The sequence below is a fragment of the Kluyveromyces lactis genome, assembly GCF_000002515.2.
Source record: "Kluyveromyces lactis strain NRRL Y-1140 chromosome F complete sequence".
NCBI lineage: Eukaryota > Fungi > Ascomycota > Saccharomycetes > Saccharomycetales > Saccharomycetaceae > Kluyveromyces > Kluyveromyces lactis.
In genome coordinates this window covers 1,673,290-1,695,767 of record NC_006042.1, presented here as the reverse complement: position 1 = coordinate 1,695,767, position 22,478 = coordinate 1,673,290, and the positions used below count along the sequence as shown (strand labels likewise).

General features: G+C 37.3%; 7 protein-coding genes and 1 non-coding gene across 8 annotated transcripts; 4 read left to right on the top strand and 4 right to left on the bottom strand.

Moving 5' to 3' along the window:
• Positions 1-73: 73 nt before the first annotated feature.
• On the bottom strand, positions 74-1,840 carry KRS1 (lysine--tRNA ligase KRS1; the record flags this gene model as incomplete). Its single annotated transcript, XM_455904.1, has 1 exon — positions 74-1,840. One exon carries the CDS (start codon positions 1,838-1,840, stop codon positions 74-76), a length of 1,767 nt encoding a protein of 588 aa, XP_455904.1.
• A 1,216-nt stretch (positions 1,841-3,056) lies between these two features.
• Positions 3,057-3,596, bottom strand: KLLA0_F18370g (uncharacterized protein; the record flags this gene model as incomplete). Its single annotated transcript, XM_455903.1, has 1 exon — positions 3,057-3,596. The coding sequence occupies one exon, from the start codon at positions 3,594-3,596 to the stop codon at positions 3,057-3,059; it is 540 nt and encodes a 179-aa protein (XP_455903.1).
• Positions 3,597-4,378: 782 nt separating this feature from the next.
• Positions 4,379-4,451, top strand: KLLA0_F18348r. Its single transcript has one exon. It is a non-coding gene; the product is annotated as a tRNA-Thr (tRNA).
• A 1,419-nt stretch (positions 4,452-5,870) lies between these two features.
• On the top strand, positions 5,871-6,581 carry MTR3 (exosome non-catalytic core subunit MTR3; the record flags this gene model as incomplete). The annotated part of the gene is made up of 1 exon (XM_455901.1): positions 5,871-6,581. One exon carries the CDS (start codon positions 5,871-5,873, stop codon positions 6,579-6,581), a length of 711 nt encoding a protein of 236 aa, XP_455901.1.
• Positions 6,582-6,762: 181 nt separating this feature from the next.
• On the bottom strand, positions 6,763-9,312 carry CHO2 (phosphatidylethanolamine N-methyltransferase; the record flags this gene model as incomplete). Its single annotated transcript, XM_455900.1, has 1 exon — positions 6,763-9,312. The coding sequence occupies one exon, from the start codon at positions 9,310-9,312 to the stop codon at positions 6,763-6,765; it is 2,550 nt and encodes an 849-aa protein (XP_455900.1).
• A 1,992-nt stretch (positions 9,313-11,304) lies between these two features.
• On the top strand, positions 11,305-12,351 carry KLLA0_F18260g (zinc-dependent alcohol dehydrogenase; the record flags this gene model as incomplete). The annotated part of the gene is made up of 1 exon (XM_455899.1): positions 11,305-12,351. The coding sequence occupies one exon, from the start codon at positions 11,305-11,307 to the stop codon at positions 12,349-12,351; it is 1,047 nt and encodes a 348-aa protein (XP_455899.1).
• Positions 12,352-12,934: 583 nt separating this feature from the next.
• Positions 12,935-15,469, top strand: NPR3 (Npr3p; the record flags this gene model as incomplete). The annotated part of the gene is made up of 1 exon (XM_455898.1): positions 12,935-15,469. The coding sequence occupies one exon, from the start codon at positions 12,935-12,937 to the stop codon at positions 15,467-15,469; it is 2,535 nt and encodes an 844-aa protein (XP_455898.1).
• A 441-nt stretch (positions 15,470-15,910) lies between these two features.
• On the bottom strand, positions 15,911-18,037 carry KLLA0_F18216g (uncharacterized protein; the record flags this gene model as incomplete). Its single annotated transcript, XM_455897.1, has 1 exon — positions 15,911-18,037. The coding sequence occupies one exon, from the start codon at positions 18,035-18,037 to the stop codon at positions 15,911-15,913; it is 2,127 nt and encodes a 708-aa protein (XP_455897.1).
• Between the last annotated feature and the right edge of the window lie 4,441 nt (positions 18,038-22,478).

Here is a 22,478-nt window from a genome sequence, read left to right as displayed (position 1 = left end):
TCGATATTCCTATTAATATAATACTATAAAAGAGTTGTTGGTTAAAGAAAATGCTTGTCTGAATATATTATTGCTAATTCTTTTCTTCCTTGACGACTTCCGGTTTCAAAGTTGGGAATAGCAAGACTTCTCTGATGGTGTTAGAATCAGCCAAGAACATGGCCAATCTATCAATACCACAACCCCAACCACCAGTTGGTGGTAAACCGTATTCCAATGCATTGCAGAAAGTTTCATCAACAAGTTGTGCTTCGTCATCACCTTGGGCCTTTTGGTTGGCTTGTTCTTCGAAACGAGCTCTTTGGTCGAATGGATCGTTCAATTCAGTGTAAGCGTTACAGATTTCCTTTGTGGCAACGAAAACTTCAAATCTCTCACATAGGCCCGGTTGATCTCTGGAGTATTTAGCCAATGGAGACATCATTTGTGGGTGGCCAAAGATGAAGGTTGGATTGATACAAGTGTCTTCTAGTTCTCCAACCAACTTGTCCAACATTCTAGCATTGGTCAATGGTGGAGCACAGTCCATCTTGTTATCCTTCAAGACCTTCTTCAAGAATTCACCAGTTTCAGCAGTGTGCAGTTGGTCACCGGCTGGGAATGTGACATGGAATCTATTTTCTAATTCTTCAATCATATTAATTCTCTTCCAAGGTCTAGTGAAGTTCAATTCTAGTTCCTTAGTTTCATCATTTGGATCTGGGTGATACTTGATGACGTACGAACCAGTGATTTCCTTAACCATTTCGGAGATCATAATTTCTGTCATATCCATCAAGTCATATACATCAGCGTAAGCTTGATAGAATTCACAAGTGGTAAATTCCGGGTTGTGGGTCATATCAATACCTTCGTTTCTGAATTGTCTACCAATTTCGTAAACTCTATCCATACCACCGACAACTAATTCCTTCAAGAACAATTCTGGGGCAATTCTCATGTACATATCCATGTCTAGATCATTATGATGAGTAACAAATGGCTTTGCAGTGGCACCACCAGCAATAACGTTCATCATTGGGGTTTCCACTTCGATAAAGTTTCTGGTATCCAAGAACTTTCTAACGTAACTAATGATCTTAGAACGAGTAATGAAGCGGTTTCTGGCATCCTTATTCATAATCAAGTCTAAGTATCTCTTTCTGTATCTCAATTCCTGGTCCTTGAAACCAAAGTGATCGGTTGGCAACATGTGCAAACATGGGGTCAAAAGTTGAATACGGGAAACAAAGACAGAAATTTCACCTTCACCACCTTTCTTTGGAGAAGTTCTACCAACATAACCTTCGACACCAACGATATCACCTCTCTTGATTAGACTATGGTCATCTTCATATGAAGATTCGGTGTGGTAGTCCTGTAATTGAGACATAACTTGGACTTCGACACCATCACCATGCAGAACGTAGAACTTCAATTTGGAACCAGATTCTCTCTTGGCATGGATTCTACCAGCAATAGAAACCTTTTCCTCTGGTAAAGTTTCACCACGCTTCAAGTTGGCATATTTGGACAAAAATTCTGGCAAAGTAACAGAAACTTGGAACTTGTGTGGATATGGGTTAGGACTGTGAGTCTTCCTCAATTCGTTAATTTGTCTAGATCTAGCTTCGAAGTATTGAGATGGATCCAAATCAGCAAAAGCATCGGTATTTGCTTTCTTCTTTGGCTCAGGAGTTGGTTTAGCAGTGGCCTTCTTGGCAGCCTTCTTAGCTTCGACTTGTCTTTGCTTAATACGCTTCTTTAATTCGGACTTGGAGACCATTTCACCAGTAAGTTCGTCCAAATGCATATTTGCGACGGCCTCAGTGGCAGCAGCAACTTCGTGAGGTTGAGACATTTTAACTTTGGTTTCGTTTGGTTTCTCTGATAGAGGTTACTGCTAAGAAAAAAATAAGAACAAACAGAAAAGGGTTAGGCTAATAATATTTAAGATACATAAAGCTTTCGAAGCATTCGTTATCTACTGTTTAAATTGTTCATCGAATACCACTTCAATTTTTGTTCGACTTTTTTTTTTGTAAGATTTTTTCATAAACGTGACTAAGAAGGAACGATTCAACCAAAAAGAAAAATAGAGATGTGTCATTACTGTCATTTGGATCAAATCTGCGACCAGCTCGTAGATTTCACGCCATAAAGAAGTCAGTTAAGAACAATACTACTTAGAACTCTTCAAGGGGAATATCTGCCCTGATTTTGGATCTTTTATGGTAAAGGCGCTTGTGAACTAAATATCATATGAATATTCGATCCAAAAAAAAAAGAAATGTGTATATATGTATGGGAGCAATTGACACACCTCTCAAACTGGATAGAAAAGCGGTCTGAAGATGATCTGGTAGAATTATGTTCAACCTAATTCCAATGTATTGGTTATTATTGGATAACTGGAGTAATCTAATGTCTTTTCACAGGTATAAATGGCAATCAGCAGCTAAACATATCCTGTTTTCTATGTGCAACATGAATATACTTAGAATAGGAGGTATTACTGACTGCTATTGAGTTAGACCCTCTGTCGATCTGAGGGAGAATAGAGAAGACATTTTATACTTTAAAGTTGTCTCATCTAGCGGGAGGTCTTTTACAGTCCACTTAGAAAATACCGTGGTGAAACAGGTTAATGCATTTTGACCTTCAAAGAATTTCCTGTCGAACAGAAAGAAAGTGCCTCCTGGATCATCTGGTCACGTGACTCAATTCTATGCATTATCCAAACCGATTGTTCCTGATTAAATTAAACGATTATACAATACGTTTAGTATTGGACGCAGTTATGTAAATATGTTGAAATGGAAACGGCATTAGCAGCTCGAGGTAGCGGTAAATTTGCTTTGAATCAGTAAAAATAACCAACATGGATTAACATCACATATCGACGGGAATTTCTACTCTTTTGGAGGTGACCCTCTGAGAAGCAGCCTAGCCAATACAGTTTAGAGTGACTTTTTTTAGACGGATGTTCCGATACATAAAAATTCCATCATCTTTAATTTTACAGATCATACATGCTGGAAAGTAAAACGAACTGTCACTTTGAGAGAATATTCTGCTCATTCATCGGCATTCTTCTCGATCCAAGTTTTCAACTGAAGCCAATTCACATCTTGAGAAGTGAGATCCGGTTGAGTGAATGTATCTACCGGGAAAGTTTTCCTCACAGCAACTAAGGTTGGGATCTGTGTGACACCAAACCGTAACATCGCTTCTCTGGTTTCTAGGAAATCAGTCTCCACATCACAGATATTAATTCTCTTATCCGTTTCTAAAAGTACAATCCTGTTTAACGCTCCAGTTAATTTATTACATGTCTCATTTCCTCTAAAGGTGAAGTTTAAGATTAAGGGGAGACGGTTGTTGAAAAGAAGTACGTCATTCAATTCATTGTCGTTCCTGATAGGTAAAAAACACTGATTCTTCCCTGTCTTCACATATGATTGCGATGGTGAAATGTTCTCTTCCTGGGTGAACGGATAAATTATCTTGGACCACCATGAGTTGTTCCGCACTGTACTCCTATATAAAACAGGTTTCACAGAATCAGCTCCTATACGTAACAAAAGTTTGTGGTTTTGGGTGATTGTTTGTAGCATAATGAAGGTCCCTTAACGAGTAAATGTTTTTTCTTCTGGTATGTTATTGTGGTCTAATAGAACTTAATATAATGGCCTTTTCGCAATGTTTTCCCCTAATCTACATAAGAGTTGCTGTTGGTAAATATAGTTTAAAATTAGAGTTTGGTTTTCGACGGCTTGTTCATAAATTGGGTCACGTGATTAATCCTTTTTTTTAATTATGGAGAGGCTTCTTTTTCATTCGAGCTTTGATGTATGACGGATAGCGCCAAGGGTAATGTTGATACATCCGAACACATCTTGGTTAACTCTTGGAGAATAAAATAGTAAAGCACTTGCAAACAGGAGTGTAAAACAATAGCATTTAAATGAGATAGTTCGAGTCTACCGGCGTAGTTGAAGGTTTTAGTATTAGATGTTTAGGTAGAATAGTAATACGAAGATTCCAACGGTAACACAAGAGTATGGAATTAGTGGGCAGAGTCACATGACTTGTGTTTTTTTCCATAGGTAAACATGCGAACAGAAAGGTCGATTATGATCAAGAAAGATTTGATCTGAAATGTATACTCATTTGCAATCTCATTTCAAGAAAAAGTCTACGGAAGATGTTTCATTTATGGGAATTGCTGATCATATGCTGTATATTTTTCTTATACTGTTAAACTATTCCAGTAATATGCCCTGTAAGCCTGTGAACTGAAATGAATGGCAACAAAAAAAAAAAAAAAAAGGAAAATGGGTGCCACGTAAGTTCATTATATACAGGTGGTTTTCAACGGGACTTCAAGAGAATAACAGCTTCTATGGCCAAGTTGGTAAGGCGCCACACTAGTAATGTGGAGATCATCAGTTCGACTCTGGTTGGAAGCATTATTTTCTTTTTGCAGCTCCCGTACAGCCGCCTTGCTATATGACAATGACCCTAGATCACTCTGGTCTACGATTAGCATCGTAATGCTACCGCGATCTGATGTCAAAGGTTTCCTTACAAAGAGAGCCAAAACTTATGCATCAAATTTTTTAAGATTGGATTGCCGTAACTTTAGTCAATACTTTTCCTCCCTCTTCTGAAGTATGTACGAGATAGTACATTAAGTTCAATATACTCGTTGTTCCCTATGTAAAGATGTATGTTGGCCTTATTCAACGGCTTTCTGCCTTGATGTTCTTGTTTTTACGATTCAATCTCTCTTAGATTGTTAGTTTTTGTTCAAGAAAAAAGATTGTAGGTTAACTGTCATTCATGATATTCTGTCCTACTGCAACTTGTTTGAATCAATGGACATTCCAAGTTATATGGTTAGACTTTGAGCAATATTCGCAGAGTAGTTTGATTTTAATCAGAGTCCTGGGCTATTGGTGGGGTGTAATATCAAAAATCTTTATAATTTCTGCCAGATGCCTGGAAGAAACGTTACACTAACAGAGTCGGTTTAATTCAAAAATGTACTTTGGTCATCCTTTTCTTCGGTGGTTCAACCAATGAACGAATGACTTGCCTTGATTCTTGAAACCTATGCATGAAAGAGCTTCTGGTGAGAGCATTAGCGAGGGTTCGGCTTTCGATCTGGTCCAAGTGAATAGCTTCTGACTTTGTCTTGATGATACACCCAGAAACGATACTGGCTTTTGTATGTACGACTGGCAAGGCGGGTTAGAGTGGGGTGTTTTAGTTGCCAAATCCCAGGTTGTGAGGGGGGGGTCTCCGTCTGCCCCTCCACCGGTTTGCGAAAACGGTCACCTGGCATGAACCGGAAACAAGTGCTGTTTGGAAACATATGAGAAACATATGAGAAACACCAGTTAGTCACGTGGTTATATAACTTCACAAAGCAGTTCTCTCCGTTTCCTTCTGACGTATGAGGTGATGAGCCGAAAGCTAGTACACGACTCTTTTTCAGAAATACGGATCTATTACTATTTACTGGTTTGACAATACCGGGCGACAGCCACTTCTTCTGTTTAGAAATCATTTCACACGTACTGATCGTCGGTTGATTTGTAAAAAAGTTCCAATGCTGCCTGCCGATAATTTGGAAACAAGTACGGTACGGAAACAAACGGGAAACAAATAGGAAACACATATATATTATCACGTGATGACGTTAGAATTTTTCCATCTCGACTATTTCAATCGTGGTATTCTGTTAGTGACCGTTTTGCAAGTGAATATACATGCGATGAGATGCTTCCAAGTTGACGTTGGCTAGTGCCATATCAGCATATATTTACTTGAGTTTGTTTCCCATCGTTATATTAAACTAATACCCACAGAAGAGAGGTCTATTAATGAGTGTGCAAGATAGAAGAAGAATATTAGGGCCAGCAGAAGCGAAGCCATTGCAGTTTGCTGCAATTACTCCTGTAAGAACCGTAGAGAACAGGGACGATGGTAATGGTAATAAATCGGGTAAGGAATCTGTGTTCATTAGTACGGATTTAGTAACGAATGCAAATGGTTCCTCATACCTAGAATATATGGATGGTACTTCGGATCAAGTTCTCGTAATGAGTTCTGTCTTCGGACCCAGGCCATTGCGAGGCTCCTTCCAATCTAAGGCATCAGTATCGATTCAGTTCAAAGAAGTTACGTTAGAACATTTGAATACCGGAGAAATTAAAGAAATTTGTACTTTCCTAACAAATGTCTTTAATGCGGTGATAAACGTTGAGAAGTATCCAAAATCTGGTATTGATATCTTTATAGATTTGATCCAGCATTCTAATAGTAATCCAACAGAGGAGGCAAATATCGTTAATATTCTACCCACATGCATTAATTCTATTACCATGGCTCTTGTAGACGCAGGTATTGAAATCATTGATTTAGTGAGTGCCGGGTCAAAAGATAACTCTGTGGTTGCGTTTATTAGGAATGGACATGAAATCGTCGGTATTTGGAGCGATGACGATAACGTCACTGACATATCAAAATTAATAGAAGAGTGCAAGGCAAAATATTTGGTAAATAAGCAGACTTTGGTTCAATATCTTAAATGAAATGAAATGGTTAACGTAATTTCATAGTGATTCATAATTAATGTGACACGAACGCTTCTTCTGTATTAGCAAAATAAAAATATACAAGGCTTTACCATTAAGGGTGAGGATTCGTTAGAAACATATCCTATTTATACATGGGTTGATACTTTAGATATAGTTAAGTACAATAGAATGCGATTTATTCCAAGTTATCTAACACTTGCTTGATTTGCCATACTTTTTTGGTGATAATATCGATATCAAAATTGGTACGTTTCATGTAAACAACGGAAACATCGGTGTCCATAGTAGACTTATACCAGTTTTGTAATGTTTTCCCAGTGAAATATTTGTTCCTATTCAAATCAAATTTATTATCATTGATTAGAACACCACATTGTTTCAAGAACTGCTTCGTGGTAGCAATTAATTGGTCCACGTCTTTTACAGTTTCTTTAAATTGAGGGAATAATAACTTGAAAGGTTTCGAGATCATAACAACATCGTGACTGTTAGCACTGTGGTATCTAAATTCATAAATACCTTCTTCAAAGCAAAGGATACTCTTATCGAATTTTATAGATCCATAAGTGAAATGGTCATTTGAATCGAAATGCAAAATCTTCTGATGATCTTCAGAATATGAAGAGCTCGAAGATACCGCCGACCAATGTCCTTGAGATGGTATCTTTGTAGTTAATCTATCTTCACCAGTTTCAACGACTTTGTAAAGTCCAATCCAGTCATCTTTGTGGAAAGCTTCATTGGTAACGGCCCATTTGATTTCGATTTCTTCTGGAATCCGAATCGTATTTTCGTCATTGATGTTGACGATATCCAAGTTAAAGTGGCCGGTGCCTTGCAAATTTTTCACCGTTTGCTCTCTAATCAAAAGCATATTGATAATCGATTCCCAATCTCCCTCACGATCTGCTTCAGCAACGCTTTGTTTTGGCACTAGACTAGTGAATAAATAATCATCGAGCAATTGATCAACTTTATCGATTAAACTCTTGAAATCCTTACCAAATTTGTACTTGGTCAAAGTCTTTTCGAAACCACTAGATGTTGGTTTGGTTCCATAAACCTTTAACAAATGTGGTGTTTCGATGAATTTAACAGTGAACCAATTGAACATCGTCCATGTAGTGGCTAACCAGAGATTCCAATTTGAAAAATTGTTAATTAAGACGGTCCCCCAGATACCTGCAACACCAAACACACGCTCAGGATTATTCAAGTATCTATAAATACCATCGTTCTTCAATTTCCTTTTGTCAATTAAATTAGGTAGGAAGAAATCACCATAAAACCAGCCAAATTCTTTAATACTATGGAAGATCTCAGTGTTGCACCAAATTTGAATAGCCAACAACAACAACCCAAAGGTTATTGTATTGTAACTACCTGAGTCACATTTGACAAAATGGTAGTAGCATTGCAATACCAAAAGAATATAATTGATAGTGCTGTGTAAATTGTAGATAAACTGCCACATTTGATAAGCATAAATTTCATTGTATCCATTCTTCAAGTATAATGAGGTGAACCATTTGCTATTCGATTGCTTGTATAATATAGTCATATTGATAACAGATGACACAATCTTAGTGGTCAACGCAATTTTGGATAAAGTGACAAAGCTTGGGTTTAAAATTGTGCACCCAATAACAATTGATGCCACGGTGATTAAAGTGATATAATCAGTTGGTTTAAACTTGTCAAAGTTTTTGAAACCCAAGAATGTTGTGACTAATGGCTTGGAATAGTTATCTAATTGTTTGACCATCTTATCATCAATTGATTCCTCTTCGTCGGATGAATCAGATCCATAGATGCGTTCGATATGAGGAGTTTCCACATACTTCAAAAACAAGAATTGCAAACAGTGACCAAGAATGGAAACGAAAAGAACATGATGATCGCCGGAGATTAAACTCAACCCATAGTAGCCAATGTAACCGATAGAATACATGGGATGTGGGAAAACGTTGAAAACACCATCAAAGACAAGGTTTGCGTCTTGCAAAAAGAAGAAATCACCCCAGTACCAAGCATAATCTTTAACCACTGAATGTGCGTCGATTTTGACCCAAATATTGAAAAGGACCATTAAAACACCGAGCCAAACTCTGATACCAATAGAATTGAAGCTAGTGATATTGTTGAGAATATCGTTATGAGGTAAAGAAATCACAACGTAAAGCATGTAAGTGGTAAAATCTTGCATTAAGATTAAATCGACAAACTGTCTGAACAAGAGCCAAGTGTTCCATTCTTCTGGGTAACGGTACAAAGAGTCGCCTTTTTGGTATTTTGCACTGATCTCGAACTTAACAAATCTTGACAAAAGGTTGTTCGCCTTTTTATCAAACAAAGTATGTTTCTTGGCGAAATTTGTCAAAGATTCATAATGGGATTGGTAATGCAATACTATACCGATACCCAAGTTGTAGGACAATCTCCAAAATATGTACTGACTCAAGAAGATAATTTTCGTGGTATTAGCACCGAGATGCTGATAAGCATAGTAGCAAAGAATAACGTTACCGATAATGGTAGCGGTGATACAGCATTCTAGGAAAGACTTCTTCAAAGTTGGATCGAACAATGATCTTACCATGTCATGGGTCTTTGGAGGGTCGAATCTGATAGTCGATGAAGACCTTGGATGGGCTATTGGAATTTTCACATGTGAATTTAACTTCCCATCAGGTTTCAAAACGGTCGATTCACAGGAAGTAGCCATCCTGCGGGTATAATTTTTGTTTGGTTATTTCAGTTGAGTGAATCGATGAAGAGATAAACGATTTAACGGGAGTCTGCTATGGAAGTTGAGTTCCTCTCTGTTGAAAGATCCTTCGTAATGTTGAAATCGAAGTCGTGGTCTTTGAATTACTTTTAACAGAAACTAAACCCAAACCAAAAAACCTCACCGGAAACGTAGAGTTGAATCTTTATTTTTAAACGTTAAGGTAGGAAAGTTGGACTTAAAGAAATCCTGTCTTGATATAAATAATATTCTAAGCGGAATTAGACCGGTTGAATTTAGTGAACTTTTGATTTGAATTTGCTTAGATCTAGTGTTTTTTCACATTCAAAAATACAAAACAGTACCCTAATTGTAATCAGAACGCAAAAATCATATGCTAAGTTCGAGAAAAAGACAAGAAACCACTCCCAAACGTGAAATGTGTCAAAATGTGAAATCATCACCGAAAATCCCCCAAGCAATCTCTACTTCCAATAGCGAAAAAAACTAATCTTTATATCAGTTTCCTGCTCATGTGAAATTAGTCAGAATTGTCGAAAAAAATGATGAAGCCACACAAACTGTGGTGTCTGCTGTTTGTTACCCGGAGCTAAAAGAGCCAAAGGCCATTTAGCTCCGGGTAATGGTCGGTCATGTGACTAGCAGCTGATTCTCCAGCTTCAACATATATATATATATATATATGCACGCCACATGCGCTTGCACTCGCTTCAATTAAAGCTATAAATCCAATCCCAATACAATTCGAAAGGTTAGGGACGCTACGTGATAACCTTTGGAGTGATGTTGTGTGATGGTATATAAATGGGATAGGTCGTGAACCAGAGACCTGTGAAAATGCATTACAACCCTTAATTTTGGGAATCCTATGGTCTGAATCAGCTCACATCTTGTGTGAAGAACATAGAAGTCTCAAAATGAGGGGTGATAACGGAAAAACATATGTCTATTACCCGGTCTTATCGTTATAGGCAATTGGCATTTTTTCCTCCATACAAGTTTTTTCTAGGCTTTTCTTCTGCCCCACTGAAAAAGATCCGCAGCTGCCTGTCTTCTTCACTTTTCTCCGAGTGATATGCTTCATCCAGGCTGCCACTTTTCTGTTCATATCTTCTTCAAAATGATAGGAATCCAGATACTCTCTTGTGGGGTGCCTTTTACCTGTGATATTCGATAGCAAAAAATGGGAAGCTCACAGAGTCAGGCTATTTCCACGTTAGTGGATGTCGCAGCCAGTGGGTCCTTCTTTCACTTGAAGGCTACCAATAATAGACCTTCAATAGTCACTATACGGTCTGTATGGTCTGTACGGGTGTATATGGCACGATCAATATCGTACCATATTCTGTCCTGCTCTGTTCTGGTAGTCTGCGTAAACTCTGCCAATTATGTTCTTCTATATCCAGTTCTGTCGCATGTCGGCTAGATTATTTGTCCTAAGTTTCGAATGGCTGGCTGTTCCTTGGCTTCTAATCCCCATATAGAATTTAATCGGTCAAGATGGAACCGAGCAGTTCCGATTGATCAGACCGTATCGATGCAACAACAGGTGATGTTGAATTCTGAATTCTGTCAAAGAATCACAATCTATCTCGATTTCCCTTCTTTCTTTTTTTTCAGCTTAGTTTAGATATGGGCATCGAGGTTCCCCTAAATTTTGTTTGCCAGCTAGACATAGCACTGGATTCTTATACTGTCTAAAGCTCACCACGGGCCTGGAGAAACCGTTAAAGGATGCCCCCACAAAGTTATAGGGTAGAACTATGAAAGTGATGGGGTTAGGTTTTTGAAAAGAAATGAAATTAGAACTTATATAAGGGGATGGATTTTAGTATATTTTCCAATTCTCTTGTTGAGATCGTAATAATTGTCGTTCTTCCAATCACATTTAGTTACATAAATCACCATCAGCTATCATACTGAATAACAAGCAATCAAGCTAAAAAGAATATCAATATTAATTAAAAAATGTCCATTCCTGAAACTCAAAAGGGTGTTATCTTTTACGAAAACGGTGGTGAATTGCAATACAAGGACATTCCAGTTCCAAAGCCAAAGGCCAACGAACTTTTGATCAACGTCAAGTACTCCGGTGTCTGTCACACCGATTTGCACGCATGGAAGGGTGACTGGCCTTTGCCAACCAAATTGCCATTAGTTGGTGGTCACGAAGGTGCTGGTGTCGTTGTTGCTATGGGTGAAAATGTCAAGGGCTGGAACATTGGTGACTTTGCTGGTATCAAATGGTTGAACGGTTCTTGTATGTCCTGTGAATACTGTGAATTGTCCAATGAATCCAACTGTCCCGATGCTGACTTGTCTGGTTACACCCACGATGGTTCTTTCCAACAATATGCTACCGCTGATGCCGTTCAAGCTGCTAGAATTCCAAAGGGTACCGATTTGGCTGAAGTTGCTCCAATTCTATGTGCCGGTGTTACCGTTTACAAGGCTCTAAAATCTGCTGACTTGAAGGCCGGTGACTGGGTTGCCATTTCCGGTGCCTGTGGTGGTCTAGGTTCTTTGGCTATCCAATACGCCAAGGCTATGGGTTACAGAGTCTTGGGTATTGATACCGGTGCTGAAAAGGCTAAGTTGTTCAAGGAGCTAGGTGGTGAATACTTCGTCGATTATGCCGTCTCTAAGGATTTGATTAAAGAAATTGTTGACGCTACTAACGGTGGTGCCCACGGTGTCATTAACGTCTCTGTCTCCGAATTTGCTATAGAACAATCCACCAATTACGTTAGATCAAACGGTACCGTTGTATTGGTCGGTCTACCAAGGGACGCCAAATGTAAGTCTGATGTCTTTACACAAGTTGTCAAATCGGTCTCCATTGTTGGTTCTTACGTCGGTAACAGAGCTGACACCAGAGAAGCTCTAGATTTCTTCGCAAGAGGTTTAGTGCATGCTCCAATTAAGATAGTCGGATTATCTGAATTGGCAGATGTTTATGACAAGATGGTCAAGGGTGAAATCGTTGGTAGATACGTTGTCGACACCTCAAAATAATTTTACTTCAATATGGTTCGATAATGAATCCGGTTTTCTTCTCTCGCTCTGAATCCCTTCATACATAATTGATTTCAATAGCACTATATTTTACGTTTAATGAAACTTTCAAGAATAATAGTAGTAACATCAGGACCTTTTGAGATGTTCTAGTATCGATTACGCGATCCTACTTTCTTAGCAGACAATATTTTAATCTCTGTTTGTTCTTATCTAATTTTGAAAGTTAAAACTGCAGGAACATACACCACACGACAAATTAAAAGCCCTCAAATACATTCAGCAACGTTTGAGTTTTACTGTTCCAAAAACTTAAGCATATACGACACCCCGATATTAACAAACCAAAGGAGATTTCGTAGTGTCTACTTGTGCTGTCTCTCCAGTCATATATAGTTTCCCTTATTATTATAGAAATATCTACACATGAAAAATATGAAAATACGATAGTCATTTTACTTGATTAACTGATAAAACACCTAATATACAAAAGTACTGGGGTATAACTGCTAATTCGAAAGAATCTTTCCCTCAATCTAAGAGTTCAGCAGTCTATGAAGCTCCAAGAGATAGGAATAGCTCAATGTCCACGAATTTACCGAATTCCTGCTTAGTACAAATCGCATTAACTGTTTCAACTCATTCGGGTCCACAATTAATTTATCATTATCCACCAAGCAACTATGCTACTGCGACCAATTCGAAGAAGACGCATCACCCAGATATCAAGAAAAGATACGAGTATACGGACTCTGAAAACAATTCGTCTTCAGATGACTACTCTTCAGGTTTGAGTGATAGCGAGTTGTCGACTGACTATGCAGATTGTTCATCTGATGCATCAGAATCATCGTTAGACTCCCTTCCACAATCAAATCATGAGGATACTGTAAACAGCAGTACAAACAATACATTTATCAATAATGGTCTACGATCTCGTCAATCTCAGATTAGTGCGAATAAACTCTTTCAAGTGCTAAATCAGAATAATAACAATGTTGCAATCAATGGCGAAAACTCGTTGAGGGAATCGTTGCACTCGATTAGAACATCGACTAATATGTCTAGTACGACTGATCCGAGACCAGAAGATGAATTGGATGCAGTAGATGAAGAGTTGAAAATCTTGGTAGACGATTTGCTAGATGGTTCAATATTTCAGCAGGATACATTTCAGGATATCTCAAAAGTACTAAATTTCAATACAGAATTTGTAGCTGAACTCTGTTCTCCAAGAAAGGAGATGTGTAACACCAGATTTGAATTCACTGTGGATGACTTATGTTTCTTAGGGTTGCCAATTCACGCGGATCACAAAGGAAGATGGAAGAAATCAAAGAAGAGAAAGCAAGCTTCCAAACGTTCGGCTAGAAGTAGCACTGCACGAAACAGTATTAGTAGAAATAGTGTTGGTCGAAATAGTATTGGTCGAAACAGATCTAAAACAGAGAGTCAAGGACACATTAATGATGTTGAAGAACCTGCAGATGATGAGAATAGTGATTATGAACCATCCAAATCAGAAATGCTTAATGAAATGTACTGTGTGCCTGATGCGGAAAATGATGAATTCGAAAGTTTGCAGCAGAGTATAAACATGTTCCAGGTCTGCTTCATCATGAACCCAAAGATCATAGAATATAATGAAAGAGTCGATGATATGTATCATTACGTGGTGACTAGATTATCATTGATTTTAAGGTACATACAAGGAAAAACCGGTTATGTCACTAGGGAATGCGTGAAAATTATGAAGTGTAAGGACGAAGTTTCTAAACACTCTCGATATTATGAGTCTTTAAAATCTCCCTGGTCTAAAGGAAAATATATGTATGAAAGAATTCTTTACGAATCGTCACTAGCTAGAGCGTTAACAAAATGTTTCAATTGCATCCATAACAATGAAATTGCTAATCTTGAAATTGATGGTGATAAAATTGTTTCCTTGCAGATTCCAATCAAAAATGAATTTTCCATTCTTCCAAATTTAAAAGAAGATGCTGTTCTTCGTGGATCTTTCTTATCCTCAATACTAAACGAAAGTTTTATTGGTAGAAGCACTAGCTTGACAAACGAAGATTCAGATAATTTGTATGCCAACCACGACAGGCTTCTAGATTATGGATTGCTTTTGCTCGATGAACCTGAAAATATTATAAAAGGGCTTGAAAACGCTTCCTTTGATAACGGCGTTACTGATTTACTTTTGATCAACCTTGTAAGACAGTTGAAGCCCACTATAAGGCTTGGTCAATATAAATTATTAATTAAAGAGCTAATCGATTCTAATGATTCCTCATATGATGATCAATTCTGTGAAACTACTTTAAAGTCGTTATGTCTACATTTAATATACTGGCGTCACGCCCGTTTGATACTGCCAATATCATCGAGAAACACATATATAGTTTCTCCATTGGCGCCAATCTCAGGATTTTCAACTGATGACTTCAAACATGGCGAATACGACACCTTAATAAGACAACAAGAAGTTCCTGTGAATAACAACGATGAACCGTCGTTGATATACCAAAACAAGAAGGTATTCAATGAAAAATTTCCCTCCTTACCTTCTTTGCCATCGTTCCTTCAACTTATGTCAACCCAGAAACCCAGACCTTTCGGGCATATCATACCATCCAATGAACATAAATCTATGTATTTGAATGCCCTGGCATGGCTCATGAGGTACGGATACCTCACTCAATTATTGACGTTTGTGTATGTACGTGTGGACAAGCGCATTAAAATAGCTGTCGATGAGGATCTAGAAAAGGATAACTTAAGATCGAACAAACACGAAAAGTCCGGTAATTTTGTTACTGGAGGTGAAAATTATAACTCCAGTGAGTTTGATGATTTGGAGATGATCAACGATAATGATTTCACTATAATTCTTGAACCAGAACGTAATACTGCATTAGAAAAGAGATGGTTGTACAAATGTGCTGAGGCATTACCTACTGATCTTCAAACGCTATTTAGACAAGTGGTGAAATACTTTAATGGGAAGGTTTCTTTGGAGTACATTATGATTAAGGAAGGTATTCCTAAAAATGAGATAAAAAGATTGCTTCAGGCCTTAGGTAAGTACATCGTTGAAGTAAAACACTGGTAAATGCCCTATCCCCTTACATTGTTATTCTTCTAATCGATTCTACGCACAGGATTTTGTCAATGCATAATAATTAAGTACTATATAATAAGCCATTTTTGGAGTTGCATAACTTTATGTCATAACTAATCAATTCACTGTGTTTTATATTTTTTGTTTTGCATGTTGTAACCATAACAGTTTGTAATTCCGGAGAAGCTCGAACAGAAAACATATCTATATATATATGCCATGCATGTAAAGTTTAAGATGATATCTTAAGTTTATTTATCTAAAAGAGAAGGACATGTACAAATGAAACGCCACTGGGGAACATATTATAAGACGGTGCCGAGTATATGCCCTGTGGTTGACTAAAAAGAAGGTGAAAAAGAGTTAATCACTAGGAGGGCCTAAGATAGTGCAATGATTACGCTAAAAAAAAGTAGAAAGAAAATGACATATTCAATAGTCGAGGTCTGCTTTATCATGTCCAGAGACAGAATTATCCAAATAGTTCATACCGCCAGGGTGTTCGTGTGGGAATGGATTAGTAAATGTCGGTGTAGGAGGTGGCATAGGGAAGTAATAAAAGAATGGGGAATGTTGAGAAGGTGGACACTGTCCCGTCAAGTGAGCGCCCGGCTGAATCAAGTGAGAGGGCGGAGGGCCAACGGGGCTACCAGAAGGTGGACAGTACTCCATTGGGTAGTACACTGGCGGGCCGTAGTAGAAATTTGGATCCATCCTACCATGCCTTGGTGCATCTACATTTCTTCGCTTCTTGTAACTATGATTCTTTTGATAAGAACCAGTGTTATGCGCATTGTTATGTTTGAACGTTCCAGTGCCTGCGCTGAAAGTTGTGAATGATGAGTTGGACTCGTGTTCTAAGAAATGTGTGTCCTCTGCATCATTGTCTTCATCGACTTCATATTCATCATCTTCTTCTTCAATTGTGCTATTTTCGATATCGTCTTTTGACCTATTGAAGTGGGTACTATGCATTTGCTGAGGACCTTCTAGATAAGCATTTTCTTTTTCAACTCCATTGTCTGTTTTGTTGGGATAATTTTTGCTTTCTGTGCCATAAACATACTGGTTACCATTTTCATTATAAAAACCTTGTGAACCAGTATTGCCAACGAAAACATGATTATGGTTGTGGTAGGATGATGAGCCTGAGTTTATAGTATTTCTCCTTGGTTCTTGTATCGTAGCATACACATAATGAGATGGCAGATTTGGTTGTAAATGATTTGGTAATGGATACATGTATTTTGAAAAAGACCCTGTACTTGCTCTCCTTCCTATATTCAAAGGCGGAGGTGCCAAGTTCAACTGAGGCCCCTGGAATGACTTATTGGAATCAATTGAACTACGCCTTGAATTAGATACCTCTCTGATCTGCACATGCAGTATTTTCTCCACGAATATTGAATGATTCTCTCTTTCCAACGCTTTTGCAGCTGATGCCGGAGTCTTGTACTTGATAAAGGCAAAGCATTTCAATTGTTCCTGCTTGTGGATCAAGTTGCAATTGTCGATTTCTCCATATTTTGAAAACCTTTCCAAAAGTAATGGTTTAGTAACTTTAAAATTCAATTGTCCTATGAATATGGACTTGTTATCGATGAAAATTGGTTGCTTACCGAATCGTTCTCTTTCTAATCGTTCCTTTTCGCAAATTTTAGCCTTTGAAAGTAGCAAATTGAACCTTGGAGGAACATCGACATTTTGTGCCCATTCCACCATGTATTCGTAATTGAGTTTCATTTGCAAATATGCTCTAATCGCATCGTCCCGATAAGCGTATTGGATAAACCAAGAGTTTGCTACCTCACTTGGATAATAATTTTTCTTATACATTTGGTCTCTGCTAGGGACAACTTGTTCCAATTCCCCAAATTTACTCATCAAATCTACCACTTTTTCAACAGTTAATTTTCCCTCTAGTGGATTAGCAAAACTTGACGAGATGAATACAGTTCTGTTGACCTTTGCTCTTTCACAACGAATATTTCTATTGTTTAACGTTGTACCTTGAGCTTGAGATAACGCATTCAATGCTTCATCGTCTGATGCATATTGAACAAATGCGTAAGGCCTGTTTGCTGGATCACGCAATACTTTCACAGACACAATTTTACCATATTTCGCAAACTCTTTTGTCACGGATGCGTTGAGTTCGGAATCACTAAGAGTGGCCGCTAAAGACGCAACGAAAATACAAGACGATGGTCTTGAAAAGGAAGGGTCATCAGAGGATCTTGGAGACGGTTCATCCAACAAATTAGTAGTATCCTCATCTGAATCTGTTTCTGATTCACTTGCTATTTCAGAAAGCTGTTCTGGCAGCAAGTTTGTTAAATTATCATCTAACAATGATTGACGGTCGATTTTAAGAGCAGTCAATTCCTTTTCTAAATTGATGACAGGTTTATCTGAAGAAATTTCCTCTTTATTTTTGGTTTGGTTTTCAGTTTCATTCGACCTTTGCCTTAATATTTCACCTGACTCATTGGGTGAATCATTAATCACAATACGGTCTTTAAAACTCTCGTTGATGTTTTTCGACATATTGGATGACATTACTCTTTGTTGTTTTCTTTTTTTAGACGTTAGGCACTATTAAGGTTTTCGGCTTTCCTCCTCTGTGCAAAAAACGAAAAAAAAGTCAGATCTGTAAAAAGGATGAATCAATAGTGATGTGACAAATTTTGATTCCTCAAATGACAAACTTCAGAACAAAGAAACTGTTTTGATCAAAACGGTTCGATGAATCTGTGGGTTCGAAGCAGCTAGTTATGATTTAGCCTTCTTAATATAATTTGACCTGAGCAACGTTATTGATATGGCACGCTGTGGAGAAAATATTGGTCACAAACCCTATTTAAAACGATCTATGATTTGCCCTGTTTGTTCGGAGAATGGAGGTGATAGAAAGATATTGTATCCCGAGAAATAGAAAACCTTTTGCCGTGGATCTTCTTGCGTCGTGAAAATCGTGCAATTTTTTTCTCACTTTGGGGGGGAATATGCGCTTTTCCTCTGAAACTTCAGCTCCGGTTTTATTTCTCAAAAAAAAATTTGTCTTAATTTTCAAGTACTGCGGCAAAGTGACCTGGCCAAGAGAGGGAAAAAACAAGTGGACAAATAGTATAAATATGTCCAGATAGCCCCCTACTTTTATTTCTAGGCGATATAATCTCGGAATTTGTAATGGAATAAAACAATGTGCTCCTTTATTCGTACGGTATGGTCAACAGTCTTGTAACGTGCGAGTGTACTTTTGCCTTATGTCGGTGATCTATTGGATTATGGGTTCGTTTCCTCTCCTCAATATTAATATTTGATTGAAGGAGAAGGAAGGAGAATCAGAACAGCTAATAAAACACAAGATAATAAAGATATTGTGTAAAGATAGGAAGGAGAACACAATGAGGGAGAAAGGTATTGCAGCTTAAATCAATTTATAATTGATCGGTTATTATATTTTGAGTGCAGTTTTCACTGTTTGATATGTGTACGAGTTCAAAACAAAAATATGAAAACTGGATATAATAAAAAACAGGGATATAATAATGTTTTGCAATTGTGTGGAGGCAAGTTTTGAAATAAAACTATCTTTCAAAAGTTCAGAATGCTCCTTTGTTGAATATTTTGTCCCTGTATTATCTTGTGACTCTTTGAACGGTCTTTTTCCAGTTCAAACTTGCATTGGCTGCTAAAAAAAAAAGTACCAAACGAAGCCAAATCGGGTAAAAATCTGAAAATAGAACTGTAGAGACTGTTCTCAGAAGCCGAAAAGGATTTCAGCGAAACTAATAGAGTCGTCGTAGAAAGAATATCAGATGATGAAATCGGCCAATGCTTCAGATGACAAATTCGACTAGCTATATGAAATAACCCAAATTATGCGTTCTTGTACTCCAAAAGAAAGAAGAAATCAAAGTAAAAACAGAATTCTTGATTGCGAGGAGCTAATCTCAGATCTAACAAGTATGAAACTCGATAGGTTTATATTTCAGGACTGTAATTCCTTTTTTTCTTTAAGTTGCTCCTTGACAGAATTGCAGGAAATGGAAGAGCCAGTTGTTAAAAATAATGATTTATTGAACCAGAATACCGCAAGATAAAATTGCAGTGTATGGATATTTGAATAGCGCAAGCAAAAGCAGAGCGATATATGTGCGTCAGAATATGGGCAACGATGCCAAAAAAAATTTTAAAAATGCGAAATTCGATATATGTGACAGCCAAAACAAGCGAAAGCTCAGAAAAAGTTGATTCTACCAAACAAGGTTTGTAAACCACTATTCTTTTTTACCTCAGTCTGTTTTATATTATGGAAACACCTGAAAATACTGTCTTAACGTTATTTTGCTTAAGCCCTGACTTCGACACTGATTTCAAATCAAATCTATTCTGAAATGTTTTGCTACTGTGTTGAACTAATAAACAATAATGATAGTACAAGGATAAGCGTTATTCGTAAAAGTATCCGCACTAGTTACCAGAAGTTCCAGGAAAATGGTAAAGTAAAATCTCCGCAAATCGAAAAGAACCGCCGAAACTAATTAAAAGAGAGAAAAACAATGTCAAAAAAAAAAAAAAGGAACAGAAGGAGTCCTGTTAGGGTAGATATACTAATCGAGATTCAATGTATTCTTTTGAGGAAATGGCAACAGAAATCAGCTAAAATTGTTTCCTTTTATATCAATTGAAAAGGACTTAGGGAATCTAGTAGTAGTATCCTTGATTATACCAATCGAAACTAGAAATAAACAAATAAATTACATATATTGAACAGCCAGAAATTCTTAATTAATCAAGACGTTGTGCATGTATGTCGTGTGAGTTCTTTTTATTTTTCAGTTCGTGACAATTTAGTAAATTGGCCCGTTCACACTATTCAGAGCGAATGAATATGACACAGAAGATACTGTAGAACGGAAAGAAAAAAAAGGGAGAGGAGACAAAAAGGGAAATGTACAAATCATCTATATTTTTCTTCGGTTTTTGGAATGCGTACATAACAGAAAGTGCTGTGGAAATGAAAGATCTCCTTGGTTAGAAAGTAGCCATATATTAGGTGAAGGGCGTTTTATTATGGATTCTAGCAGGACATAGACAAAAGCGTGCCTTGATAAATTGGTTATGAAAAATTAAAGAAAAGAAGGCAGAATAAAACTGCAGAGAGCTTAGCGTCTAACACCGTTATATCTTTGACGCGATATTTTTTTGGACCCAGAATTTGCTGCTGATAATACGTTTTCTTTTGTCGGTTTTTAGGACGAGTCACTATCTGTGAGAAGAATTTTTCAGTTACGTCACAATTAATCTTAAGTTGCATTGAAGGTGATTAGTTTCTCCTCTTCTATACCTTTATGCTTATCGAGAACTCTTACATATTGTAAAGCTCTTGAACCATATGCTGATTTTACCACAGTTCAAACTTCCAAATAAAAAGCGGTATTGATGGCTGCAAAGAACCACAGCTGCTTTGGAATACACAACTGTTGTCATTAGTTCCCTATTTACCATATCATATCCGGTGCACAGAAATAAAAGATAAGGCTAATACAAAATAAGGAACTAAAAAATGCCGAAATGAATGAAGCTACCCTGTTGTCAGTAAGTTTCACCGAAGAGACAAGAGATGAAATTACGCACACTTGCTATATCCCAGGATTATTCACTATTACTGAAAAGCTACTGCAATAAAAGAATGAATAAACAGAAAGGCTCCAATCGTTAACAGCCCATTACTACGTTTATACAAGACTGTTCCCCTTTTCTAATGAGGACAGAAAATGAACCCCGTCATTCAATATAACATCATAAATTTACTTCTTTTCTGAAATAATGTTAAGGTAAAATAATAATTCTAGAAAATCAGTAAGTAAAAGGCACATTTTAGAGAAAAGTATCAAACATTATGCCAAAAACCGAACTGCAGCATTTTGACATTTTTGAAGCTACGGGAGAATGGTATAATTCACATTCTTCTAGATTTTGTTTTAGTAAGGATTATTGATAAGAATATGATTCAATCGAGACTTAATAATCTAATACTAATGCCGCGTATGTTTTTAAAATAGCCCCAGTCACTTAACGAACAGGTTGTTAACTCTATCGATTATCGGGATCTCCCACGTTTAGTATTTTGTTTTACTGCTATATGGCATCTGAAATACCGTTGCTAGTGCCTTTTTATTGGTTATTCCCATTTACTAGTAATAATTATATTTTGTACGTGCATTGCCGCTGTTAACACTGCAATTTTTTCTGCACTCTCCGTTTATCGCCTTTTGTTCACTTTTCTTTTTTCAACCCTTCTGGCTAACTTCGATCATTAGAATTCTAAGGGTCCGAAATCCTTTCTAGTCTAATACTTGTATTTGCGTTGTGCTGGTAGCAGCTTGGATACCCTTTACCGTTACCACTACAGAAGAGAATCGTCGTTTCTCTTCTTTCCCTAGAAGAATGATATGAAAACAAAAATATAAGCCAAACACTCCGTATAATCTGCAAGCCTTCTCTTTTGAATATTTCAGTTGTTCTAAAGCCATAGTATTCCCAAAAATTTAGATCCCCTCATTGGCTAGTGTGTAAATAATTTCCATGGACTGTGCAAAAACTTTATATCTAGTCTTTTTAGTGCTGACTAAATCAGTACTAACAACACAAAGAAAAATTGTAGGAGTTTCTGTTTTTACGTACAGTGAAAAGGTGCCTTGACGCAGAAATATTCGTACTGCAGATCAAAAAATTATGATTGAAAAAAAAAGATTCAATGAATTTCATTTGGATTCGAACAGCATTTTTTCTGCCTACAGCTGAAATCTGTACGATACTTTCTGCAGTTTGTCTTAGATATCTCGTAGCTGGCTTTAGTCCCCTCAAAGGTGAACATCTTCCAGAGAGCGGGGATCATGTTCCTCCAAACATTCCAAACATGGTGGCGTTGGGGGTTTATTTCTAATGCGAAATAAGACCACTTTTAATGTATTCCTACATGAGCATGATG